Below are 25,966 nucleotides of genomic sequence, written 5' to 3'. Positions count from 1 at the left end.
CACCTGTTTCACGATGACTGCCATCCGTCCCTGAAACCCCCAACACCCCTCGCTCCAGGTCGCTACTTATTCTAATAGAAGTTGTGCAAGAATCACCTTCACCTCTGCCTACGGCTACTGTTAAACTATTAGTCCTTGTATCCCCCCAAGCTATCAGTTTTCCGACCCACCTAACACTGCCTTGATAGCATCAGCAAATATTCTTGCACCCTTTCTATTTAAGTGTATCCCATCCCTGTAGAAGCAGTCTTTCCTGTTAACAAGTACAGTCCAGGCTGAAAAAAATTCTATCCCTTGAGCCTTGCACAATCTTTTCAGGGCCGAATTGATCGACAAAGCTCTCATCATATACTCCCTTCTATCGTGTCTGGGCAGAATAGCAGACAATTTCAAATTCAACCCTATTTCACGGCTTTTTTTCAACAGTGACCTGTAGATGAAGAAGCTTTACTGTTTTTAAGGCATAAGCACTTCAAAATGCAGTCCTGTTTTGGCATAGAGACTCGTTTGTGTCCGGTTCCTTTTTTTCCAATCAGCAGAACCACGTGGAAAGAAATCTCACTGTCAACTGATTACAAGACACTCTATAATCAATATGATGGGAAGAACCCTTTTCCTTACGGAAAGCAACAATAGCAAGGGGTGATGCACTTTCTTTGAACACCAGTGTATATAAGTTAAAAACAGTTCTAGTCTCTAAACAAATTTGCACTCAAGGTTAGATCAGTAAGCTATGTTGCATTTTTCTGTTTGACAAAATCTTGCTTTTTGCTTTGCACAAATAACTGTGCCTACTTGAATATTCACTACCACTTTTTTAAATGTTAAGTTGTAGATCATATTTTAGTGGGTGGAACAATAACAGTAACATTCCTTTACATGAATTAACTTCACATTCTAACCCAAACCGAATTTGGGTGAGAAAGGCTTGAGTTTTCAAACTGAGGGAGGGGCATGAAGAAATTCCAAGGGTGGGGGAAATGAAGCTTAAAAATTTTAGTGACTGGGAAAAAAAATAAATTTTAATTTTCAAATTTCAATCATGGAATGCAACCTGTTCCCCGATGTGTAGGAATATTGGTTCAGTTGGTGGGGAGGGAAAAGTGCATTCTAGATCAGTGCTTTTCAAGGTGTGGTCCATGACGAGATAAAAATTTGAGAGTAAGTGCTTAGAAACTTTTATAGCAATTGGACATTTGACATTGCCACGACAACCAAGCATATCAGTGCACTCGTCTCATTATACATTATTGTTATTGTTATTTTCACTGGTGCTGCACCGCTGCACCAGGGAAAAAAACTTTTCCGAGTTACCCTGAGAGAGAGAGGAAAGGTAGAAGGGAATCGCCAAGAAAGAGAAGAATGATGATATCCAGCTCGGGACCCTTGGTGTGCCAAGCCCATACTCACCAGGTGTGAACCCCCGGGGTTAGACCATTTTGGGTGTTGAACTCGTGTGGTGAGTCGCATGTGGTGTGAGCTGTGTAAAAGTCACACGCAAGTAGAGCCACATTACAACACGTGATAATTTAAGGTTAGTTTGCCAACTATTACCCAAAAGTGTATAAAAATCAGAGAAAATGTAAGCATTTTTTATTTTATAACTTTTTATTTTTACAATCATTTTAATTTTTAACCAAGTCTGTTTTGCAATTTATAGTTTAACATTATTAGCTACATTAGGGAAGTAAAATTTGTATTATTTATTTTTAACCCTAATTTACAGATGACGAAACAAGGTTCACTGGCCTTTTTTGTCAAGAAAAGACACCTTTTCTGAAAGCGACAAAAGTAGTAAACCAAATGATGACGATCGAAGTGATTCCAAAGAAACGAAGACCAAAAGAGTTCATACAAGTTTTACTCGGAAGTATGATCCTCATATATTGAGTTCGGTTTTGTAGCCATAATTGATGGCAAAGTGCTAAAACCACAGTGTGTTGTTTGCGGAGACGTTCTGGCTAATGAAGAATGAAACCATCAAAACTTAAGTGGAATTTACACATGAAACATAAAGAAATAAATTCAAAACCAAAAGAATTTTTGTAAAGAAAGAGTATTCAATTAAAAAACCAACAGAAGCAGATATTCAGTATTTCACATATAAACATTAGTGCTTTACAGGCTTCTTATAAAGTAGCACTTCGGATTGCTAAGACTAAAAAACCATATACAATTGCGGAGACATTAGTGAAAGACTTGGAAATGTTAAGTGTTGGGTGAATCTGTGGCAAAGAAGGCAGCCCAAGCCACTTTCTAATGACACCATAGCTTGATATATTCAGGAAGTGGCTAATGATATGGAAAAACAACTCATAGAACAAATAAAGCCAAAGCATTTTTCATTGCAACTTGATGAATGTGCAGATATTAATAACATGGCAGTTCTTTTAGTATTTGTGTGATTTGAACATGATGGTGATATGGAGGAAGAATTCTTTTTTTCAGCTTCATTGCCGACAAACACAACTAGCTCTGAACTGTATAAATCTATGAAGGATTACATTGTCAACAAATGTGGTTTGGAGTTTAAGTTTTGTATAGGGGTATGTTCTGATTACGCAGCTGCAATGACAGGAAAATATTCTGGAGTAGTTACCCAGATTAAGGAGCTTGCTCCAGAATGTAAATTAATGCATTGCTTCCTTCATTGAGAAAGTCTTTTGCTACGAAAGAAATGTCAGCTGAACTAAACAGTGTAGTAAAAATTGTGAATTATGTAAAACCTTAAATTCAAGATTATTCTCTTTATTATGTGATAATATGGAAGCTGATCATAAACAACTGTTATTGCATACTGAGGTACAATAGTTATCGAGGGAAAAAAGTTCTATCGAGAATGTTGGAACTATGGAACAGACTCTTAGTGTTTTTGCAAGAAACCAATTTGGTCCCAACTTTTTAAAAATGTGAATTGGACAGCCAGACGTGCTTATTTGTCTGATATCTTCAGTATTTTTAATGATCTTAATACTTCCATGCAAGGAAGGATGCAACATGTTTTTCAAAGGCAGATAAGATCAAAGGGTAAAAACAAAAGTTAAAAGCTTGGAAGAGTTTCTATAGATTTTTATGACATGTTCCATAATTTAACAACAATTATCAATGAAGTAGGTAATGATTGTAATATTGCACATCTGTGAAAAGTTATCACTGAACACCTTGCGAATTTGATAGAACGTTATGAATTTTATTTTACATTAAAATAATATCCACATATAGGAAATTCATGATCTGAAATCCATTTATTTCATCAAAAGATAATTTAACTAAAGCTTTACAGGATAAATTGTTGGAACTGGCTACTGATGAAGGATTGAAGATGAATTTTGAAAATGCAGCATCACTTGCCTCATTTTGGATTAAAGTTAAAAATGAATAAACTGAGCTTGCTGAAATCTTTAAAATCTGTTCTTCCATGTCAACATACCTCTATGAGATTGGTTTCTCTACTATGAGTATTATTAAAACAAAACATAGAAACAATTTAGATATATATTATCCTTTGGGAGTAGCATTGTCATCAATCCAATCTAGATTAGATAAGTTAACAAGCAAGCTCGTTTGTCACATTAAATTCGTTCAAAGTATGCATGTAGGCGTTTAATATGGGGACCCGCTATTTCACTCATAACTTTTTCTTTAGTTACGATTGTGGAATGACAAAATCGTGAATGTAATGAAGATTCTCTATATTAATTGCCTATACACACACTTTAAATGAACAACGCGTACAGTTTTTGTAATTCGTTTCTTTTTTCCTATGTTATGTTTGTTCTGATCATATTTATTGAAATATGAGTCGAGGTTTAATTCATTTGGTTTAGCTGTAATGTCTGTTAAAAATACTAAATCTAAAAGTCAAACATCATCATCCAATTGATTCTTGTGACAAGGAACAACTCAATTTCATGAAGCAAGTCTCTGAATCTTTGCAAGAAATTGCCTCTACCTTAACCATCTGACATCTGTATGCATCAGTAGTTCAGTGTGCTCCAAGTTATCACTTTCTTCTACTTGTAATTTGAAAATTGTCTCTGAAGACTTTTCTTGAATCAAGCTAGCAATCTGAAATGTTATGTCCATAATATTTTTCATATTTAGCATTTTAACTTACAAGGCTTTCTGGTAAATAATGTAATGGTAGGAAAGAAAATTTGGAAAGCCATTGTCATTTTTGTAGTGTGTGATAAATCCAGTGTGACAACCTGTCATAGCTGGAGCTCCATCTGTACTTATTGAGACAAGCTTATAAATAACTAGATGAATGCTTTTGCTTTCCTAACAGAAAGAAGAGCCAAGGGAATTGTAATGTTTCACTTTTTCACCCGAGACAAATGATAATCACCATTCTATTGGTAACAAAAGGTAGTAATTATCCAAAACGGTGGAGCAAGGATAAATATGTGTGGGAGAAGATTTTACAGCTCCAGCAAACGGATAAGTTTTAGATAAATTTTTGCCAGTTTATTGACTTAATTTTCATATTAATTTATTTTCTAGAAATAGCTTTATAGTCCTAGTCATGCTCCTTAGTTTATTTTGAATTTAGATAGAGATCTGTAGGTTACTACTTAGTATCCATAGAACTTTGTGTTTAGATAGAGATCTGTAGGTTACTACTTAGTATCCATAGAACTTTGTGCCATTCGAAACTTGCCGCCATTGTTGTAGTATATTAGATCGATATGGAATAGTGTAACCTATATCTCAAACTTGATAGCATAAGGTATAATGTAAAACTAGATAGCATAATACGTAGGACTGTATTACGAATCCATTAGCTTAGTATAGTATTGTCAATAAATCACTTAAATTTATTAATCTTATTAAATTTCATTGTTAATTAAATTGTATTTAAACCAAAATGATTCCCCAGACTAGAGCAGCAAAGCAAGAGGGAATGGTGGTGGTGTGAATTTTTTTATTGGTTGATGCTACATAATCTCATACGCTTGCTTTCTTGCATCACATGCCACGATTACTATTACTATTTGCTCTTGATATTTCTAAGGCATTTGATCACATTTGGCATAAAGAGCTTCTAAACAAGCTTCCATCTTATGGATTGTTGACTTGGATATTCAGTTTTCTCTCTGACTGTTCACTGTTGATGATGTTATATGCTTTCTGTGTTCCTTCTTTTTTCACTAATGCTGGCATTCTTCAGTGTTCAATTTTTTTCCCACTGTTTTCTCCTTTTGTATTATTGACCTTGTTTTGCTTATTCGAAATACCACCTATAGTTTTTCTGATGATTACACATTGCATTCTACCTTCTAATTTGAAGAACCTTGTCCTGCCCAAACAGCTTTATCTTTTCAAATATCCACCATCAATTCTTTAAATGCTGATCTCTAGGTGTTTTCCAATGTGATAAAGTATAACTTAATTTCAATCCTAGAACTGTCCTGTTTCATATCTCACAAAAAAGGACTCTTCTCCTCTGCTTATCTTTGATGGCACTGAGATCTCTAGACAAGATCACATATCTCTGTTCGGGATCACCTTGATTTATAATCTCTCTTGACATAAACAAATCACAAATATTGCCCCTGCACCCAAATATTCTCTCTTAGAAGAAAACTAATGCCAAGTGTAAAAGAAAAACTGAGTTTTCTCTTTCATTCTTGGCATTACTTTTCTTCTAAGCAACTACTCAATCTACAGGTATCAAATCCACTATGAAATATTGTTCTTACATCTGTAGTGATGTCCTTAAAAATCTCTCTCAAGCTTCTTGACTCCATTCAAAAGAGGACAGTCAATTCAATGACCTGTCCACTCTCTTGTCTCATATGTATTCTGTTTCTGCTGCTTGCCTTTTCTCTAGATATTTCAGTGGGCACTGTTTCTTCTGAATTGCCATATATACTTCTCTCTCTCTCTCTCTCTCTCTCTCTCTCTTCTAAACCAGTCCAAATATGTCACAACCAGTCAGCATCTATTTATTGTCTGACTTTAAAACTCACATAATATACTTTTCTTCTTTTTTGCTTATCTCTTTGACTTCTGTTTTCTGGAACAACCTTCTTTCATATGTATTTTCTGAAAATTGGAATCTGCAGAAATTCAATTTTAATGTCAGCAAGTATATTCTGTCTTCTCAACCTTCAATGCACACCTAGTACTAATACTGTAGGTTCTAATACCTTTTGTGTTTGTTGTTTCCATAAAAAAAAAAAAAAAAAAAAAAAAAAAGTAACTCTAGTTCCTATAGTATTATTTACACCGTACTCATTTACTGTTTTTGATTTACTTTAGCTTTTTTTTTTCCTGAAAAAAGAGAAAGTGATGACAGATCTCTATTCCCCTTTGCTGTAGAACTGTAGAAAAACAGCAAACATATGTAGATTTCAAAAATTTTCATTACTATTTGTATGTATTATGTATTATCTGATGGATGGAGGAAAGTGTGAAAAAAACATCGAAAAATATAGCTGTGACTGTTTAATAAAATGTCTCTCCTTTATTGTTATTTTTTTAAATTGATTTTTAGGTCTGCAAGGTAATCCATTATCATCAGAATTCCTTACTTATTATAATGAACCCAATGGAACTCAAAAATTACTTTCATTTTTGTTGGATAATTTAGCAGGTAAGGTTGAAAAAGGCTTTTCTGAACATACTATCCTTTGATTAAAAATTATATAATGATATTGATTGCATTGTTTTTGATTGTTAGCCCAGTTTTTTTTTACCAGAAAGACCAATTCTCTATTTCTTTTAACTAAACTTTAACAAATAGTTTTTATTCTTTTTTTTTTTTTTTCTTTTGATAGTTAACAATAGAAAGAATGAGAATTAAAATTGCCAGGCTTTAAGGCAGTAATATTTTGTACTGTTTGCATAATTCTCATTGAAGACACACTGAGTTTCTAATTAATCCTTCCTGAATCAAGTTTTTGGGAGACTTTTCTAACAAGTTTCCATGGACCAGACCAACCCACACCTTTAAAAGCAGCACTATACATATATAGTACCTATAGCAGCAACACAACCGAGCGAAACCTTGCAGAAACACCTGTTCTACCCTGTTAAAACCAGAAACTGAGAATCGTATGAGGCGGTATCCTCAGTCTATAGCGACACTACGGCAACGATGATCATACTCTCAACAAAGTATTTTGTAAAAGTTTTTCTTACTAATAAATGTCAAATTAACAATAATTAATAAGAAAAAAATTTATAAATACCGTCACGGTGTGAAACTTTGACCATTTTTGAGATTAAAACATCACAAAATATATAATTTTCCTCCAATCACTAACAAAAGAAAGTATTTTCTAGCAAAGATTAGCATGTGTTTCTGTAGAATATCGCAGAAAGTTGAGAAATAGAAAGCATCTTTTTTAAATACAAAGATTTATATATAAATTTTTTATCTTAAGCACCAATCGTAAAATGGGTGCTTGTGAGCACCCATTTTAGTATCGGTAGCAAGCAAAATTTATTTTTTAAAGAGCACAGTGGTGCTCGTGAGCACCAGGTTAAGAACTCCTGATCTATAACTTACCCTCTCTTTTAACATTTTTAACTCAAACAAAAAAAAGGCTGTGAAAAGAACTGGTGGTTATTTTAGAGGAGAGAAATGGCAACACAGCAGAGCATGTATTGGCTGCATTAGACAATCTAATGCAATCTAATGGTTATATAGCATTGCCACTTGTTAGTATCATCAGTTATGAGTAAACATCAGCAAAGTAGCAAACTCAAAATGGGAAGCAGTCAAGGAACTAATCTTGGAGGCTACCAGGCTTTACATACCAACTAAGAAATATTGTTCAAGGTTTAGGCCTAAATGGTTGTCAGATGAACTAATGAGACATGTGGCAGAGAAGAAAAATGCATGGGATACATACAAATTAATGGGTGACATGGAAGCCTATGATAGATATAAGTTGGTCTGTAACCAAGTCACAAAGGAGATTAGGCAGGCAAAGGCAGACTACGAAAAATCCTTGGCAAAGAATGCAAAGAAAAACAGAAAAGAGTTCTTTACATATTTGAACTCGAGAAGGAAAGGGATGAATCAGATTGGTCCACTGGATATTGATGGTTCAACAGTTGAGGATCCTGCTCAGGTGGCTAACAATCTAAACGAGTATTTTGCATGTACATTCACGCATGAGGAGTTATTCAGGAAGGAGAATGATGTAGGTAAAGTAAACATTGGCAGTGAGCTGGATGATTTTGTAATAACTGAGAGGAAAGTGGAGGAGAGATTGTTGAGGATAAACATAAAAAAGGCACCTGGGGTGGATGGGATCTGTCCAGTTATATTAAAGGAGGCAGCAAAGGAAGTATGCAAACCCCTAGCCATAATTATGAGAGCTTCTTTGGACTCAGGGGAGGTACCCATAGACTGGAGATGTGCAAATGTAACCCCAATTCACAAAGGAGGATCAAAGGCTGACACAAGTAATTATAGACCTGTTAGTTTAACTTCTGTTCCAGGTAAATTAATGGAGGCACTGGTTAAAGAAGCACTGCAGGATCATCTAGACAAGAATTCAGTTATAGCACAGACGCAGCATGGTTTTGTTAAGGGCAGGTCTTGCCTGACCAATTTGATTGGATACTATGATGTAGTCACAAAAGAACTGGATGCAGCGAATAACTTTGATATTATATATTTGGATCTTAGAAAGGCTTTTGATACTGTTGCACATGGAAGACTGCTGCACAAATTGGAGCAGTGTGGCATTGGAGGCAAATTGCTGCTAGGAATAAGGGGATGGTTGAGTGGCAGAAGACAGAGAGTGGTAATCAATGGACACTGCTCAACGTGGACTAATGTTATTAGTGGAGTTCCTCAGGGTTCAGTGTTGGGTCCGTTGTTGTTTTCGGTGTTTATGAATGATATTGATGATGGGATATCAAGTTTAATGTCCAAGTTTGCAGATGATACAAAGGTTGGCAGGGTCGTTAAGGACACTACTGACGCTATGCTGCTGCAACAGGATCTGGAAAGGTTGAACCTATGGGCTGAGAGGTGGCAAATGAAGTTTAACATTGACAAATGTAAAGTACTACATATGGGAAACAGTAACCCCAGAGCAACGTATCAACTCTGCGGTACTACACTGACAGTGGTGGAGAATGAAAAGGACCTGGGGGTAATTGTGCAGGCAGATATGAAGTTCTCTGAGCAGTGCAGACGACCTGCAAGAGTAGCTCATGGTGTCTTGTCAATGATATACAGGAATTTTTCTAGCAGGGATAAGGAGGTGATTATTCCCTTGTATAAGGCAATGGTTAGGCCACATCTTGAGTACTGTATACAGGTCTGGAGGCCTCATTTCAAGAAGGATGTAGAGCTGCTGGAACGGGTACAGAGAAGGGCAACAAGATTAGTGAATGGAACAAAGGGTTGCTCTTACGAAGAAAGGCTTAAGTTTTGCAAATTACAGAGTCTGGAGACTAGGCACCGGCGAGGTGATCTGATAGAGGTGTATAAGGCTTTGAATGGTTTGAGCATGCTCAATGCCAATGAGATTCTTCATCTTGCTCAGAATAATCACCTCAGAGGGCATAAATTCAAATTGAGGAAGGACGGATGTCGGATAGATGTGCGGAAATTTGCCTTTGGCCAGCGGGTGGTTGTTTGGTGGAACCGACTTCCATCACTTGTTCTTGAAGTTGATAGCCTAAACAAATTTAAAGCTCAACTGGACAGGTATTTCGAACGAATGGAGGGGTGAAATGGGAGTGGGGTTTTTTTTTTTTTTTTTTTGGCTGATGCTGAATAAGCTTGCTTTCTTGCATCATATGCCTCTACTAATGCTAATGCTAAGTACAAATCTGTTGAATCTATATAAATGATTGCCTATATAAGTACAAATGAATCTATTGTAGAACAAGATTGTATGATCACATTTGGTGTTTACTTTAGCAAACTGCTACAGAAACATTCACGAGCAGGTACTACTTGGGTAATCTTGAAAACTGACTTAGGAATGAAATGAGCATGCAGACATTGCCTTCCCAATTTGTTACTGCCTTGTCAGATGGAGTACCAAGTCATTATATTCAAAAGAACTTAAGGCAGTTTTAAGAACTTGATAAAGCATTTGTTGCTTCATTACTATTCATGAATTTTGGGTATTTTATTACAATTCCATTACCAAACTTGGCGCACTATAGCCTTAGATGCTGATGCGCCATAAAAATCCTAATAACCAACCAACCAACCAACCATTATCAAACAAGGCTGTCAGAACACTCAAATCATTGACTCCAAAGAAGAAGATGATGATGATGATCATCATCATCATCATTTAGATCTAAGTGATCTAAAGCATCAACCAGCATCACCCAGTATTGTATGTTGATGACACCCAGCATCAACATACAATACATTCCACTATATAATATTGGTGTATTCACACCATAGTTTACCCATAAGTTAACTACAAACCCCAGGGGCTCACATCTGGCGAGTAATGGCTTGGCACACCCTGAGCTGGATATCAGCTTTCTTGGTGATTCCCCCCCCACCTCTCTCTCTCTCTCTTGGGGTAATTGAGAAATTTTTTTTTTTTTTTTTGGCTGGTGCAGCATAAGCCTCAGGCTTCCTTGCACCATGTAGCTGTTAATAATAATAATTCATTCATTCCATCTCCATCTTCTTAAGACACTCCAACTAAAGGGTTATATCAGGTTGTACCTCCAGACAGAGGCATAACAGTTCCATCAGTTGTGATTAATCTTGTACACCAGATGTAAAATATTTGTGTTTCCCTCTTTTGGAATTAATCCTTATTAACACTCCCGCTCCCAAAAATAGAGAGGATACCCTAAACTTAGGAGGTAAATCAAAAAATATTCAGAAACTTACCAACTTTTCAATATTGTCAGATTAATTATCATTAAATTTAAACTATATATATATATATATATATATATATAGTAGTAGTAGTAATATGCAACTATTAAGAAGCAAAATAAGCAGAAAAAGAAAAATAACAAAAGTTATTGTATCTCTAATGCTCCAAAACGCACAGTGCAGTAGTAAAGGAAGCAAAAGGATATGAATAATGTGTGGTTTGTAAAATAAATAGTGTCTGTGAAAATGGAAATGACAAGTACACACGGTGCCTGAACTAAGAGAAGTTTAAGGGATAGTCGAAAGTGGAAGTGAAGTAGTGGTTAAACAGGTGAAAGGATTTGAAAAACCTAGTACAAAAATGAACTGGGACTGAGGAATTGTGCAGGCAGATATCAAGTTTTCTGAGCAGTGCAGACGGTCTGCAAGAGTAGCTCGTGGTGCCTTGTCAATGATATACAGGAATTTTTCTAGCAGGGATAAGGAGATGATTATCCCCTTGTATAAGGCAATGGTCGGGCCACACCTTGAGTACTGTATACAGGTCTGGAGGCCTCTTTTTAAGAAGGATGTAGAGCTGTTTGAATGAGTACAGAGACTACCCACCTGCGAGGTGATCTGTTTGAGGTGTATAAAGCCTTGAATGGTTTGAGCATGCTCAATGCTGATGGGATTCTTCCTCTTGCTTAGAATAATCACCCTAGAGGGCATAAATTCGAGTTGAGGAAAGACAGTTGTAGGATAGATATGCGGAAGTTTGCCTTTAGCCAGCGGCTAGTTGATTGGTGCAACAGACTTCCATCTTTTGTTGTGGAAGTTGATAGCCTAAATAAATTTAAGGCTGAGCTAGACAGGTATTTAGAACGAACGGAGGGGTGAAATTGGAGTGTTTTTTTTTTTTTTTTTTTTTTTTGCTGATGCTGCATAAGCTTGCTTTTTTGCATCGATATTTTCTGGAGATTAGCTAATCTCCAGAAAATATATATCAAGTTACTATGCAATAATTTGTCTTCTTGTACTTAGTGGATTTTAGGCTTATGAAGCCTGTACCATTAATGCTCTTCAAAGAACTATTCAGTCCATCTCTTTCTGGGATTCCTTCTGTTTTTTTTTCCAGTAGGTTTGTAATTCATTGCTAATTTTGGTAGTCTCTTCCTACTCACTCTCTCTTTATGTTCTTTCCATTTCAACTGATAACTTTGTATTTCTTCTATGTTGGAGATGTTTAGTCTTTCTCTTATATCTGTGTTTCTTTAGTGATCTAGTCTTGTTAATTCCAATAGTGTCTGAGAAATTTCATTTGGGCTGCTTCCAGACATTGTTTATCCTTTTCCCAAGTGTCCATACTTCACTACCATATTTAAGTGCTGCCTTTGACGTTATGTTATATATTCATAATTTTGTTTGTATTTTCATTTGTTTGCAAAATTTCTTTTTATTATTCCATTCATTCTATTGTAAGTTTGTAATTTATTCCATAACCTTTTTAAATTCTGAAATCCTGTTTCCTAAATATTTAAATTCGGTTACTTGTTCAATGATGTTTCCATCTATTACTATCTTTACTCATCTGATATCATTACCACACACATTGCCATTGATTTTGTTTTTAAAGCTGATATGTTTAAATTATAGTTCTTTGCTATCGTATTTAAATGCTGAGTTAATGTCTGTAATTTCTCCTCTGATTTGGCGAAAAGTACTTGATCATCAGCATATAGAATTGTGTTAATTTTGCTGTTGTTGGATAACTGAATTCTACCTGTCATAAGTTTTTTCCATTCCTGCAATATTTTGTTAATATAAACATTGAATAGTGTTGGTGGTAATATACAACCTTGTCTTATACTCTTATTTGTTGATATAGGTCCTGAAATGGGTCCCTTCATCTGTTTTATCTACTTTTTGTGTCTTTATATATATTTCTTATTGCACTTATTAGTTCCTGGGGATGTTATGTTTTCTAAAATTGTCCATAGTCTTTCTCAATTCAAACTATATTTTTTTGATTATGTTTTTTCATAATCAATAATTAATATGTATGTTGGTAAATTTTCTTCTTTTCTCCTTTTAATTGTTTGTTGCAGAGTGAATATTGCATATGTGCATCCTCTTCCTTTTCTGAATCCACACTATTCTTTTTCGAAGTATTCTTCTGTGTACTCATTCAATTTGTTCTTTAATATATTTGCATGTAGTTTTGGTGCCTCCATAGCCAGGTGGGAAGGAGCAGCAGTGCGTAACACACGCTTCTTGATTAGACCGAGGTTCGATCCCGTCACCACCAAATACAGAGGATGCAGAAAGGTCAGGGAATGACCACTGCATATTCCCGGAGCAATATGGCCTTTGTTGCTAATGCTCCTAAAAACCAAATAACAAACAAACAAACAAGCATGTAGTTTTGATGATGTTGATAATAATATGATTCCTCTGTAATTCCCACAGTTTTTTTTGGTCCTTTATGCTGATTACCAGTCTTATTTTCCAATCATTTGGTATTCGTTTAGATTTCCATATATTATTAAACAGTGTGAGTAATCTTTCCTGAATTAAGTTTAGTACTTTTTGGCACCTGTTTAAGAAAGTAGTAGTAGTAGTAGTGGCGGCATGTGATGCAAGAAAGCATGTGTATGAGCTTATGCAGCATCAGCCAAAAAAAATAAAATCACACCATTCCCTCCAAATGCTTGTCCAGTTCCTCCTTAAATTTATTCAACCTATCAACTTCCACAACAACAGGTGGAAGTTTGTTCCAGCAATTAACCACCCGGTGGCTAAAGGCAAATTTCCGCACATCTATTCTACCTCTGTCTTTTCTTAATTTGAATTTATGCCCCCTTAGGTTCGTAATCTGAACAAGTGGAAGGATCCCATCAGCATTCTGATAGCTGAAAAAAAGCAAAGATAGTAATTAAGATAAGGTTATATAGGCCTTCTGCTTTGATATTTTATATGAAGATATTAGATACTAGCAATAATTTTTATTCAATGCCAATAAGTTAGCAGCCCGCTGAAACACTTAACATTTTGGAAGAAGTTTTAGAAGAATATTACAACAGTGTAAGTTCATTTATACAAGATCTGTTGTGGAAGAATTATCAGAAACCAAAAATATTGAATCATATGCAGTTGGCTGTATGGAATTTTCAAAGTTTAAAAACTAATATTTCAAACATCTTAAATGAGCTGATAATGTCCGGTGAGACATTTTCACAATTTGGGGTTTATAAATAAACAGGACTGTTGTTATTAGGCACAAGAAAAGCTGTGTGAATTCATCAAGCTTCTATTATAAAGCTAAGGTAACTGCTATTATAAAGCTAAGGTAACTGTTTAGTTGGTATTTCATCCTTTTCTGTGATCGGACCCTGCTTTTTGAAACTACCAAAATGAGAATGTAACAACCTATCTAGTTTCTGAATTATGCTCTCTTGGCAATCAGAATGTTTGGTTTCTATGGCAAAGTCACTTCCCACAAAGCTAGTTTTGTTGAATCATTACAAAACTTACATAAGTAATTCTTGCCTCTGTCAACCAGCTTTGAAATAATTTATACAGTCAAAATCTTTAAATAAAACTAAAAAGTTAAAATATTTATATTCAGTCTAAAAACATAAAAAATAAACAAATAGGATTAAACACTTAAGTTTTCAGTATCAATATGCTGGCTTTCTCAACTGTAAGAACTTATATCAAAGAGGTGAGTATTTATAGATGTGGCTCAGGATGATGGGATAAGTGGAAACAGATTAGAATACATATGGAAAGACATGGCCAACCAACATTACAAGTTATTTCAACATTGGTCAGAATAGATAAGAATTACTTATGTGTCCTGTTTTTGGATTCTTCACTCAGTTGCAAAACTTATTCCCAGGACATCTTTTTTGATTTGGAGAAATTTCTTGGCCTCCACACTGTCTTGATTTGGCTTCTGATTTCTTCTTTTTCCAACCACAATTCAGGATTTGAAAATTAAAATCTGAATAGAGATAGCTGTTATTTCCCAATAAATGATATAAAGGAAACCATCTAGGTGTCACGACACATGTAGCAGAGTGTATATCATAGCACAACACTGTCTTCAAGACATAAGGAGGTTAGGCTAACTTGTGTTATTTTTAGTGTATTATGTTAAAAGGATATTATTATTCATAGAAAGCTAATAGCTGAAAAAAAAGCAAAGATAGTAATTAAGATAAAGATGTATAGGCCTTTTGCTTTAAAATTTTTTTTTTAATTGTAGTAGTAGTGTTGAAGATATTAGGTACTAGCAAGTTAAAAACTTGTTAAAGAAATGGTATACAGTTTTTAAAAGATAGTAAGACTATATTAAAACTAGTTTTTTAAAAATTTTGCAAATTTCTGCTTATTTTTCTTAATGAATTAGCCATCAATTGTGCTGTGATAGTTTCAATTGCAAAATAGAAATGTTATTTGCATTCATTTCATTTCATTTCATTTGTTTCAATTGTGTAGTGCAAAGCTAATTAACAATATCTTTCAATAAGATGCCAAAGAAATAAGATGCAAGATTTTCCATGTGATGAAAGATTTGAAGATGAAGTGGTAACGGTTTATTTGGTGTTATGTATGCAGATGTGATTTTTTTCAATTTCTGACAGTGGAAGATGTGACGACATCAGACATTTAAAAACAAATAAGCATAAAGACAGTATACAGTGCATAGAAAGAAATGCCCAAAATAGATGCTGCATTTCATAACAATGATGTCATACATGCCAAATGTTTATTTTCATTTTTTGTCTAGCGCATAATCTTCAGGAACGTTTCCCAATAGTGAAATTGTAAAAAATACAGTTGTGGAAAAACATAAATAATAGATTGTTAGTGAAACTGATGGGCACTAAAAGAAGATTTCAAAATCTGAGAAATGAAAATGGACCATTTTCAATTGCTGCATTTAGCAGTAATTGAGGTAATTCCAAGCTACATCTCACTGTGGTGACTTTTTTAATAAAAAAAAATTGTCAAATTGAAAGCTCCTTGCTCTCAGTGCCTGCATTGGATGGTGACTCTACAGGTACAACATGGGTGGTACTGATAATTTCACCATGTGAATAACTTCTGAACATCCTGTAATTGTGAGATTTCACTTAGGGTTGATAATGCATCTGTTATGGTAAGCCTCAAAACATGAGTATCAATGGTATTAAAAGAAGAGATTGAGCAATTGATGGTAATAGGATATCCTCATCTTATTAATTTGAGTCTGCATGCTTTTCTTTTAAAGTGGATAAATATTTGGTGTATACATTTACTATTATCTAAAAAAAGAAATGCTAAAAAGGAAAACTAGATTTAAGCAGTTTCAGCTGATGCATGCCACTGAAGTAAAAACATTTTGAAGCATATATGTATATGTTGGTTGTCTTTGGTTTATTATATGAATAGACTGGCAACCTTTGACAAGGCTGTTTAAAGAAGAGGTCTTTTCACTTATCAAATTGAATCACTAGTGGGTGTTGCTTGCTACTCGTGTTCAGTTCCAGTTCGTGATCCAAAAGTTTTGAAAAACAAATGAATGAACTTATTTAAAAGAACTGAATTGCAAATTTCTGGTGGAAGCAGTTCTAAATAGGCCAAGAAAGCTGATAAATCTAGTTATATCACATTGCACAGAAAGTCTGTTTATGTCTCTCTCTCTTTTTGCTTGAATAAAGTAGTTTTCTTGTTTCTTTTAAATGTTATACCAATGGTTGAAAATTTGCATGTAGCTTCTCAATCCAATGTATGTCACTTTCATGTACTGAGGTCACCACTTCTAGATAATTTGAAGAGTATTATGTGCAAATTTATTTTACCAACAGTTTTTGAATCTTCCACTTCCATTTTGGAAAGTGATTACCATAACAAAGTAAACCAGAAGGCTTAGTCATAGGCATTTTTACTGCCAAGGTTGTGGAGAGTCTAAAACAAGAAGAGAAGATTCATTCTGCCCACCGCTGCATGATTGTATGCTGCATAATTTCCCATGAGGTGGTTTTATAAGGTAGCACAAATTTCACATTTGGCAGTGGGTTATTTTCAAATTTAAAATTTTTTGTGGGCAAGTTTCCAGTATTAGTAGTGGCAAATGCAAGCTTATACAGCATCAAAAAAAAAAAAAAAAAAAAAAAACTTTCCATATCATTTGTTTATCCTCTCTAATATTTTGTCTGAATCTTCCTTGAATTTATACAAACACTTTAACGTCAGCTAGAAATTTGTTCCAGCAATGACCACCCACTGGCTTAGGGAAAATTTCTGTTCATCTATCCTTCAATCAGCTTTACTCAGTTTGAATTTATGGCCCCTCATGTGCCTATTCTGAGCAAGAATAAGGATTCCATCAGTGTTGAACTTGCTAATCTATTCAAGTCCTTAAATATCTCATTCATATCTCCTTGCAGGTGCCTATTTTACAGATGATGCATTTAGCAGAACTGAAGCCTTTCTTGCCAAGAGCAACCTTTCTTCCCACTTTTTGAAAATTCCCATTTGAATATTTAGATTTTCAAATAGCAGAAAACACCAAATGTGCCACTGTTTGAAAATCCAAACATATCTCTTCAATTCAATGTGCCTCACATCCCTGTACTGAGGTGATTATTCCATACTAGACATCTTAAAGAATGTTATGTGCAAATTTATTTTACCAACTCAAATCTTCCACTTACATTTTGGAAATTGATATTAGTTCCATAACTTTCATTGTGAAAACCTACCGGATGTTATTATGAAAGAAGAAATACTGGATGTACAGTGGTCCTTGGTTGGGGAACTGAGAAGTGCACAAGGAAGCTTGAAATATAAGGATATTTAGGCATCAGGGCCATTCTTATGAACTAAACTGACTAAAAATTTCTGGAGAGGACAAATTAAATGATGTCTTTCTTGAATCAATCAAAATCAGCATAAAATTGATGACTAATAAATATCCAAAAAAAGTAATTTTTAAAGCATACTGTACTGGTAAGCAATCTTTTGGCTTATTTCAATATGAAATGTGTATTTTGTCGTTTAAATTTTATTTCTATTGCAATGTGAACTTAAAAAAACGTGCTTTTCCAAAAAATATCCCATTTTCCTCCTGCTTTCAAATGCCTGATCTCCAGCCTTTTTGCAAGTTAAAAGTTGGCAGCTGTACATTATGGTAATCTTATGTTAAGTGTAGTAGAGGCCTTGAGAGGTGGCGGGGTGTGCAATCATAGTTTTGCTGCATAAGAAAGGAGATAAATCAGAAATTGGAAATTATAGACCAATTAGCTTGTTATCCCATATCTACAAGTTGTTCACAAGGGTCATTACTAACAGATTAGAAAGAATACTTGATGAGAATCAACCGAAAGAGCAAGCTGGCTTTAGGACAGGATTCTCAACTGTGGATCACCTTCACGTAATATCACAGCTAATGGAGAAAGCAAATGAATATAAAACACCATTATGCCTGGCATTTGTGGATTATGAAAAGGCATTTGACTCCATACAGCATAAGGCAATGTTTCGGGCACTGGAAAGACAAGGCATAGATACTCCATATATTATGATTTTGAAGAAAATATATGAGAGTGCTACATCCTTTATTAGACTAGACAAAGACAGTAGGAAATTTAAAATCGAGAAAGGAGTTCAACAAGGAGACACAATATCTCCGAAGCTGTTTACTGCTGCCCTTGAGGAAGCTTTCAGAAGATTAGACTGGTCGCAGAAAGGAGTCAATGTGAACGGAGAGTACCTAAACCATTTACGATTTGCAGATGACATTGTGGTCATAAGCCACGATCCCAAAGAATTAGAGGAAAATCTTAATCAGTTATGCACAGTTAGTAAGGATTTTGGACTAAAGATGAATATAGCTAAAACAAAAGTAATGATGAACAAGTATGCCACGGAAAGGGAAATAATGATTGAAGGAGCAGTAATTGAAAAGGTGGAGTCATATACTTATCTGGGACAAGTTATTAGCTGTAATAATGATAAATGGCTGGAAGTCAAGAGAAGAATAAATTTTGGATGGATAGCATTCAGGAAATATAGTCACATACTGAAGAGCAATATCCCAGTTTGTCTGAAACGTAAAATAATGAATCAATGTATACTCCCCACCATGACTTATGGAAGTGAAACTTGGGCACTCACCAAAAGAATGGAAGAGAAGCTGAAAACTACACAGCGAAGAATGGAACGAATTGGGCACTCACCAAAAGAATGGAAGAGAAGCTGAAAACTACACAGCGAAGAATGGAACGAATTATATTGGGAATCAGACTGTTTGATAAGAAGAGAAACACATGGATTAGGCAGCAAACTCAAGTAAAGGACATTCTTATCAAAACTAAAGAACTAAAATGGTCTTGGGCAGGACACATAGCTCGAAGACATGATGACAGATGGACTAAGAAAATAACAGAATGGTACCCAAGAGGAGCTAGAAGAAAACCTGGAAGACAAAAGCAGAGATGGATAGATGAAATTCATGAGTTTTTGAGTAGTAAATGGATGGCCAGTGCTCAAAACAGAAGGAACTGGAAAGTTGCTGGAGAGGCCTTCATCCTGCAGTGGATTGAAAATGGCTGATGATGATGATGATCTGGAATTCAAATTTTAATACAAGGAAATACAGCAAGAAATTAAATTTTTTTTTTTTTTTTTTGTAATTCCGGTTGTTTTCACAGAACACCTGTGGGAAGCCCTCAAACCACTGGTGCCTATGCATTACACCTTGAGAATCTCTGAACAAGTCAGGCTCAAAACATTTCCAGACGTTACAGAAACATTTCCAGACATTCTCATTCTCTGCTCATTCAGCAGAGAATGAGCACATATTTCAGAGCACTGATTTTTCACAGCTCTGGAATATGTGCTCTCATTCTGTATATGTACATGTATGTGCTCTCTTTCTATATAATTAATGTACCACCCCAAGGAGAATCAACCTTAATTTAAGATCAGATAAGTGATATGAGATTTTCCTTCACTTGGTACATTAATTTGTTCACACAATTACAGTGTATGTAATAACTGATGTTTAATGTAACACACTAAATGTAGACAATAGGCAGCTATATCCGGTGTAAGCAGAGCACAGATTTAGAAAACATAATGGTTGATTTTTTTCAGTTTTTATTAAAAAATATTGGTTATTTGTTCAGAAAATTAAGGAACTGATATTTTATAGTTACTGCTTCTCATCCTCCGCAGAGGCCATGGATATCTTTATCTCATCCAGAATCAAGATCCACATGTAAGTATATGATCACATGTTTCACTTATCAGTTATGCCGTCAATTTATAGTATATGATCACATGTTTCACTTATCAGTTATGCCGTCAATTTATAATAATGTAATAATCTGAAGGTAGAATGATTCTTAATCAGCATTCATTTGCTATGTGCAATTGATTATTCTATTAATTTTCTTATACTTTCAGCTTGTACTGTTGTAATTTTTTGGCCAGTTGGCTAAGATTAGAATGTAATATTTTCATTTAGATAATTATTTCACAGGATTAATTTAGTCATTAAAATCAATATTCTACAATGTTCTTATTTATTCTTCTGATGGAATTGATTGCTTCATGTGGATATTAATTATGGAGAAATTTATGGCTTTGGTGAGCTGGGTTGTGTTGATTAAAGAGAAGTGCCAAGGTGATTATGGCCATTAATACACTCACTTCTTCTTGGATGCAAATAACAGGTTTTGGATTTTAATCCACTTGAAGGGGGAACCACCCTACTTTTTCTTCCAATTTGACAGAAATAAAACCAGATATTTTTTCAAACAACCTTCACTGGGGACTGAGTAATTCAGTTATAGTGAAAAGAAAGCCCAAAAATGTTTCTGCTTTTTCCAGTCCAAATTAACTCAATCCCCAGTTTTAAATCCTAGGTCTAAACTATTGTCAGAAAAGTGAGCAGTGAAAGTGTTAAAGGATCATTATGCTATGTCTATAATGATGTACATTAGCTGGTTTGCATATACATGGTAGGCCAGATTGTGTATAAGTACTGTAAATAGCTATATTTTGTAGATAGAATGGCTAATTTGAATAAAAAGTTAATTATAAAGCTAATAAGTTTTTTTTACATTGCAGATCTACTGGGAATTCATTGAGTATGAAGAATAATCAACTAACATTAAGGAAAGGAAATGTATATTCTGAAATGGTATTGGAAGTATGAAAACTTTAAAAGAGATTCAGTGTGTATGGGAATATCATCATGAGACAGAGGCACTAATGCACCTAATAATAACCCACCTCTGAAAAGTTAGCAGAATGGAACTGTTCACAATTTTAATAAGGAAAACTGTGATAGTATAAGAACAGCAAGAAGTGCCAGAAACATTAGCATTAGTAGAGGCACATGATACAAGAAAGCAAGCTTATATTGTATCAGGCCACTCCTTGAGTACTGCATACAGGTCTGGAAGGATGTAGAGTTGCTAGAATGAGTACAGAGAAGGGTACAAAGGGGGTGTGCTCTTATGAAGAAAGGCTTAAGTTCTGCAAACTGCAGTGTCTAGGCACCTACAAGGTGATCTGATTGAGGTATACAAGGCCTTGAATGGTTTGAGCAGGCTCAATGCTGATGGGATACTTCCGCTTGCTTAGATTAAGATTCAAATTGAGGAAAGACAGTTGTAGAATAGATATGCGGAAGTTTGCCTTTAGCCAGCGGGTAGTTGATTGCTGGAACAGATTTCCATCTGTTGTTGTAGAAGTTGATAGCTTAAATAAATTTAAGGCTGAATGAGACAAACATTGGGAGTGACCTGATTGGTGAAATGGGAATTTTTTTTTTTTTTTTGGTGCTGATGCTATATAAGCTTGCTTTCTTGCATCACATGCTTCAACTAATGCTAAAGCTAAAGAATGGATCAATGATGGAAAAAAGTAGAGAGTTCGGGTTAAATTGGAAAGTGCCTGCAATTATGCCCAGACACGATAGGAGGGAATATATGATGAGAGCTTTGTCAATCAATTTGGTCTGGAGAGATTGTGCAAGGCTCATGGTGCAAAATTTTTTTTGTGTGATCTGTGCTTGTTAATAGGACAGACTGCTTCTACAGGGATGAGATACACTTAAATATAAACAGAAAGGGTGTAGGAATATTTGCTGATGCTATCAAGGCAGTGATAGGTTGGTCTGAAAACTGCTAGCTTGGCAGGGGGAAATTCACAGACTAATAGATTAACAGTAGCCATAGGCAGAGGTGGAAATGATTCTTGCACTGTTATTGGAATGAGCAGTAGCCTGGAAAGCAAGTTTCTGGGGATTTCTAGGACTACTGGGAGTCATCATAGTACAAGTAAATACATGAGCAGTTTTAGGATAACTAAGAGTAAGAACAGGTGCATGTATACTTGCATTCACACCAATGCTCAAATTCATCAATTATAGTAAATAAATTTGATGAATTTGAGGTGCTGGTCAAGACCTCAAAGCAAGATATTGTTGGAATATCAGAGATGTGGTGTCATAACATCTCTTGCGTGTACACCAATGCTAGGAGTTTAGTAAATAAATTTGATGAATTTGAGGTATTGCTCAAAACATCGAAGGCAGATATTGTTGGGATATCAGAGACGTGGTGTCACACAGATATAAGGGATGCGGAACTGCAATTTGAGGAGTACAACGTCTACAGAAAGGATAGACAGGATAGGAAGGGGGGGAGGTGTTATGCTATTAGTTAAGAAACACATAAAAACCAAGGAAGTGAAGCCAGTCGACATCGCTGGACAGTGCAGTGTGGAGTCAGTTTGGTGTGACATAAACATTGGGAGATCAAAATTGAGAGTAGGAGTGTGCTATAGGCCTAATGACTCTGATGAGTATAATAAGGAACTGTACAGGGAAATAGAGTGGGCCAGTAAATCAGAGTGTCTTATAATGGGAGATTTTAATTTCCCAGATATTGACTGGATTTTGGGGGCTGGTTACTCACACACTAGCAGGGCTTTTGTGGATTTATTGGATGATTGTTTTCTACATCAGCATGTTCGGGAGGCAACTAGAGGGAGTAATACTCTTGATTTGATTATCAGCAGTGATTCTTCATGCATTAAGAATCTGCAGATAAATGAACCACTAGGTGGCAGTGATCACAGTGTGCTGAAGTTGGATTTACTCAAAGAGGTAACTACCATTAGGGGTAAAGGGAAGGGTTATTGCTTCCGTAAAGGCGACTACGATGGACTGAGACAGTATTTAAATTCTATACAGTGGGACCAACTGATGATGTTACCAACAGCAAATTCAAAATGGGAAGCATTCAAAGAACTTATCTTGGAAGCTACTAGGCTTTACATACCAACTAAGAAATATTGTTCAAGGTTTAGGCCAAAATCGATGTCAGATGAACTAATGAGGCATATGGCAGAGAAGAAAAATGCATGGGATACATACAAATTAACACATGACACAGAAGCCTATGATAGATACAAGTTGATATGCAACCAAGTTACAAAGGAGGTTAGGCAGGCGAAGGCAGATTACGAGAAATCCTTGGCAAGGGATGCAAAGAAAAACAGCAAAGAGTTCTTTACTTATGTAAACTCTAGAAGGAAGGGGATGAATCAGATTGGTCCACTTGATATTGATGGGTCAAGTGTTGATGATCCTGCTCAGGTGGCTAACAAACTAAATGAATATTTTGCATCGACATTGACACATGAGGAGTTATTCAGCGAGGGGAATGCCAGAGGTGTATTCAACTCTAGCAGTAAGCTACAGAATCTTGAAATAACTGGGAGTAAAGTGGAGGAGAAACTGTTGAAGATAAACACAAGAAAGGCACCCGGGGTGGATGGGATCTATCCAGTTATATTAAAGGAGGCAGCAAAGGAAGTAAGCAAACCCTTAGCCATAATTATGAGAGCTTCCTTGGACTCAGGAGAGGTACCCATAGACTGGAAATGTGCAAATGTGACCCCAATTCACAAAGGAGGATCAAAGGCTGACACAAGTAATTATAGACCTGTGAGCTTAACTTCTGTTCCAGGAAAATTAATGGAGGCACTGGTTAAAGAAGCACTGCAGGACATTTAGACAAGACTTCAGTTATAGCTCAGACACAGCATGGTTTTGTTAAGGGGAAGTCTTGCTGACCATTGGATACTATGATGCAGTCACAAAAGAACTGGATGCAGGGAATAACTTTGATATTATATACTTGTATCTTAGAAAGGCTTTTGATACTGTTGCACATGGAAGACTGCTACACAAATTGGAGCAGTGTGACATTGGAGGCAAATTGCTGCTATGGATAAAGGGGTGGTTGAGGGGGAGAAGACAGAGAGTGGTAATCAATGGACACTGCTCATCGTGGACTGATGTCATTAGTGGAGTCCCTCAGGGCTCAGTGTTGGGTCCATTATTGTTTTCTGTATTTATAAATGATATTGATGATGGTATATCGGGCTTAATGTCCAAGTTTGCAGACGATACAAAGGTTGGCAGGGTTGTCAAGGATACTACTGACACTATGCTGCTGCAACAGGATCTGGAAAGGTTGAGCAGTGGGCTGAGAGGTGGCAAATGAAGTTTAACATTGACAAATGTAAAGTACTACACATGGGAAACAGCAACCCCAGAGCAACGTATCAACTCTGTGGTACAACACTGACAGTGGTAGAGAATGAAAGGGACTTGGGGGTGGTTGTGCAGGCAGATATGAAGTTCTCTGAGCAGTGCAGACGGGCTGCAAGAGTAGCTCATGGAGTATTGTCAATGATATACAGGAATTTTTCCAGCAGGGATAAGGAGGTGATTATTCCATTGTATAAGGCGATGGTCAGGCCACACCTAGAGTACTGTATACAGGTCTGGAGGCCTCATTTCAAGAAGGATGTAGAGCTGCTGGAACGAGTACAGAGAAGGGCAACAAGATTAGTGAATGGAACAAAGGGGTGTTCTTACGAAGAAAGGCTTAAGTTTTGCAAATTACAGTGTCTGGAGACTAGGCACCAGCGAGGTGATCTGATAGAGGTGTATAAAGCCTTGAATGGTTTAAGCATGCTCAATGCTGATGGGATTCTTCCTCTAGCTCAGAATAATCACCTGAGAGGGCATAAATTCAAATTGAGGAAAGACAGATGTAGGATAGACGTGCGGAAATTTGCCTTTAGCCAGCGGGTGGTTGGTTGGTGGAACAGACTTCCATCCCTTGTGGTGGAGGTTGATAGCCTAAATAAGTTTAAGGCTCAGCTGGACAGGTATTTTGAACGAACAGAGGGGTGAAGTGGAAGTGGTTTTTTTTTTTTTTTTTTTGGCTGATGCTGCATAAGCTTGCTTTCTTGCATCAAATGCCTCTACTAATGCTAATGCGATATAAGGAATGCAGAATTGGAATTTGGGGAGGATAATGTGTACAGACAGAATAGGAAAGGAGGGAGGAAGGATTATGCTGTTAGTTAAGAACACACAGAATCTAAGGAAGTGCATCCAGTTCACTTTGGTGGACAGCCCAGTATTGAGTCAGTTTGGTGTGACATAAGCACTGGGAAAGTAAAAATGAGAGTAGGAGTGTATTACCAACTCTGATGAGTACAATGAACAACTGTACAGAGAAATAGTGGGCCAGTACATCAGATTGTCTTATAATGGGTTAATTTAACTTCTGAGATATTGACTGGAACTTGTGGATTGGACACTCGCACAGTAGTAAGACTTTTATGGATTTATTGTATGATTGTTTTTTACAGCAGCAGCATGTTTGAGAGGCAACTAGAGGGAGTAATACTCTTGATCTGATTACCAGCAGTGATTCTTCATGCATTAAGAATCTGCAGATAAAGGAACTACTAGGTGGCAGTGATCATGGTGTTCTTTTGTGGGATTTACCTCAAAGGTGTAACTACCATCGGAGATAAAGAGAAGGGTTTTTGCTTTCGTAAAGGTAGCTACAGTGGTCTCAGACAGTTTTTAAATTCTATCATATGGGACCAACATTTTATCAACAGTAAATTCTAAATGGGAAGCATTTAAGGAAGTAATCTTGGAAGCTGTTAGGCTTTTTGTTCCAATTAAGAATTACTGTTCAAGGTTTAGACCTACATGGATGGCAGATGAACTAATGAAATGTGGCAGAGAAGAAAAATGCATGGGATACATATAAATTATCA

The 25,966-nt window shown here is 35.9% G+C and overlaps 1 protein-coding gene across 3 annotated transcripts in view; it reads left to right on the top strand.

Moving 5' to 3' along the window:
* The window catches only part of twin (CCR4-NOT transcription complex subunit 6-like twin), a 447,613-nt gene that overhangs the window by 175,595 nt on the left and 246,052 nt on the right, over positions 1 to 25,966 (top strand). For all 3 annotated transcript variants that reach the window (XM_090370609.1, XM_090370608.1, XM_090370610.1), the window contains exons 5-6: positions 6,500 to 6,598; positions 20,013 to 20,078. In XM_090370609.1, coding sequence (XP_090226735.1) covers positions 6,500 to 6,598; positions 20,013 to 20,078 — 165 coding nt within the window. The remainder of the gene's footprint in view (positions 1 to 6,499; positions 6,599 to 20,012; positions 20,079 to 25,966) is intronic.

Source organism: Mastigoproctus giganteus, chromosome 3 (assembly GCF_048544385.1).
Source record: "Mastigoproctus giganteus isolate SK-2022 chromosome 3, ASM4854438v1, whole genome shotgun sequence".
In the NCBI taxonomy this organism is placed as follows: domain Eukaryota; kingdom Metazoa; phylum Arthropoda; class Arachnida; order Uropygi; family Thelyphonidae; genus Mastigoproctus; species Mastigoproctus giganteus.
This window is presented reverse-complemented; position numbering and strand designations above follow the sequence as displayed.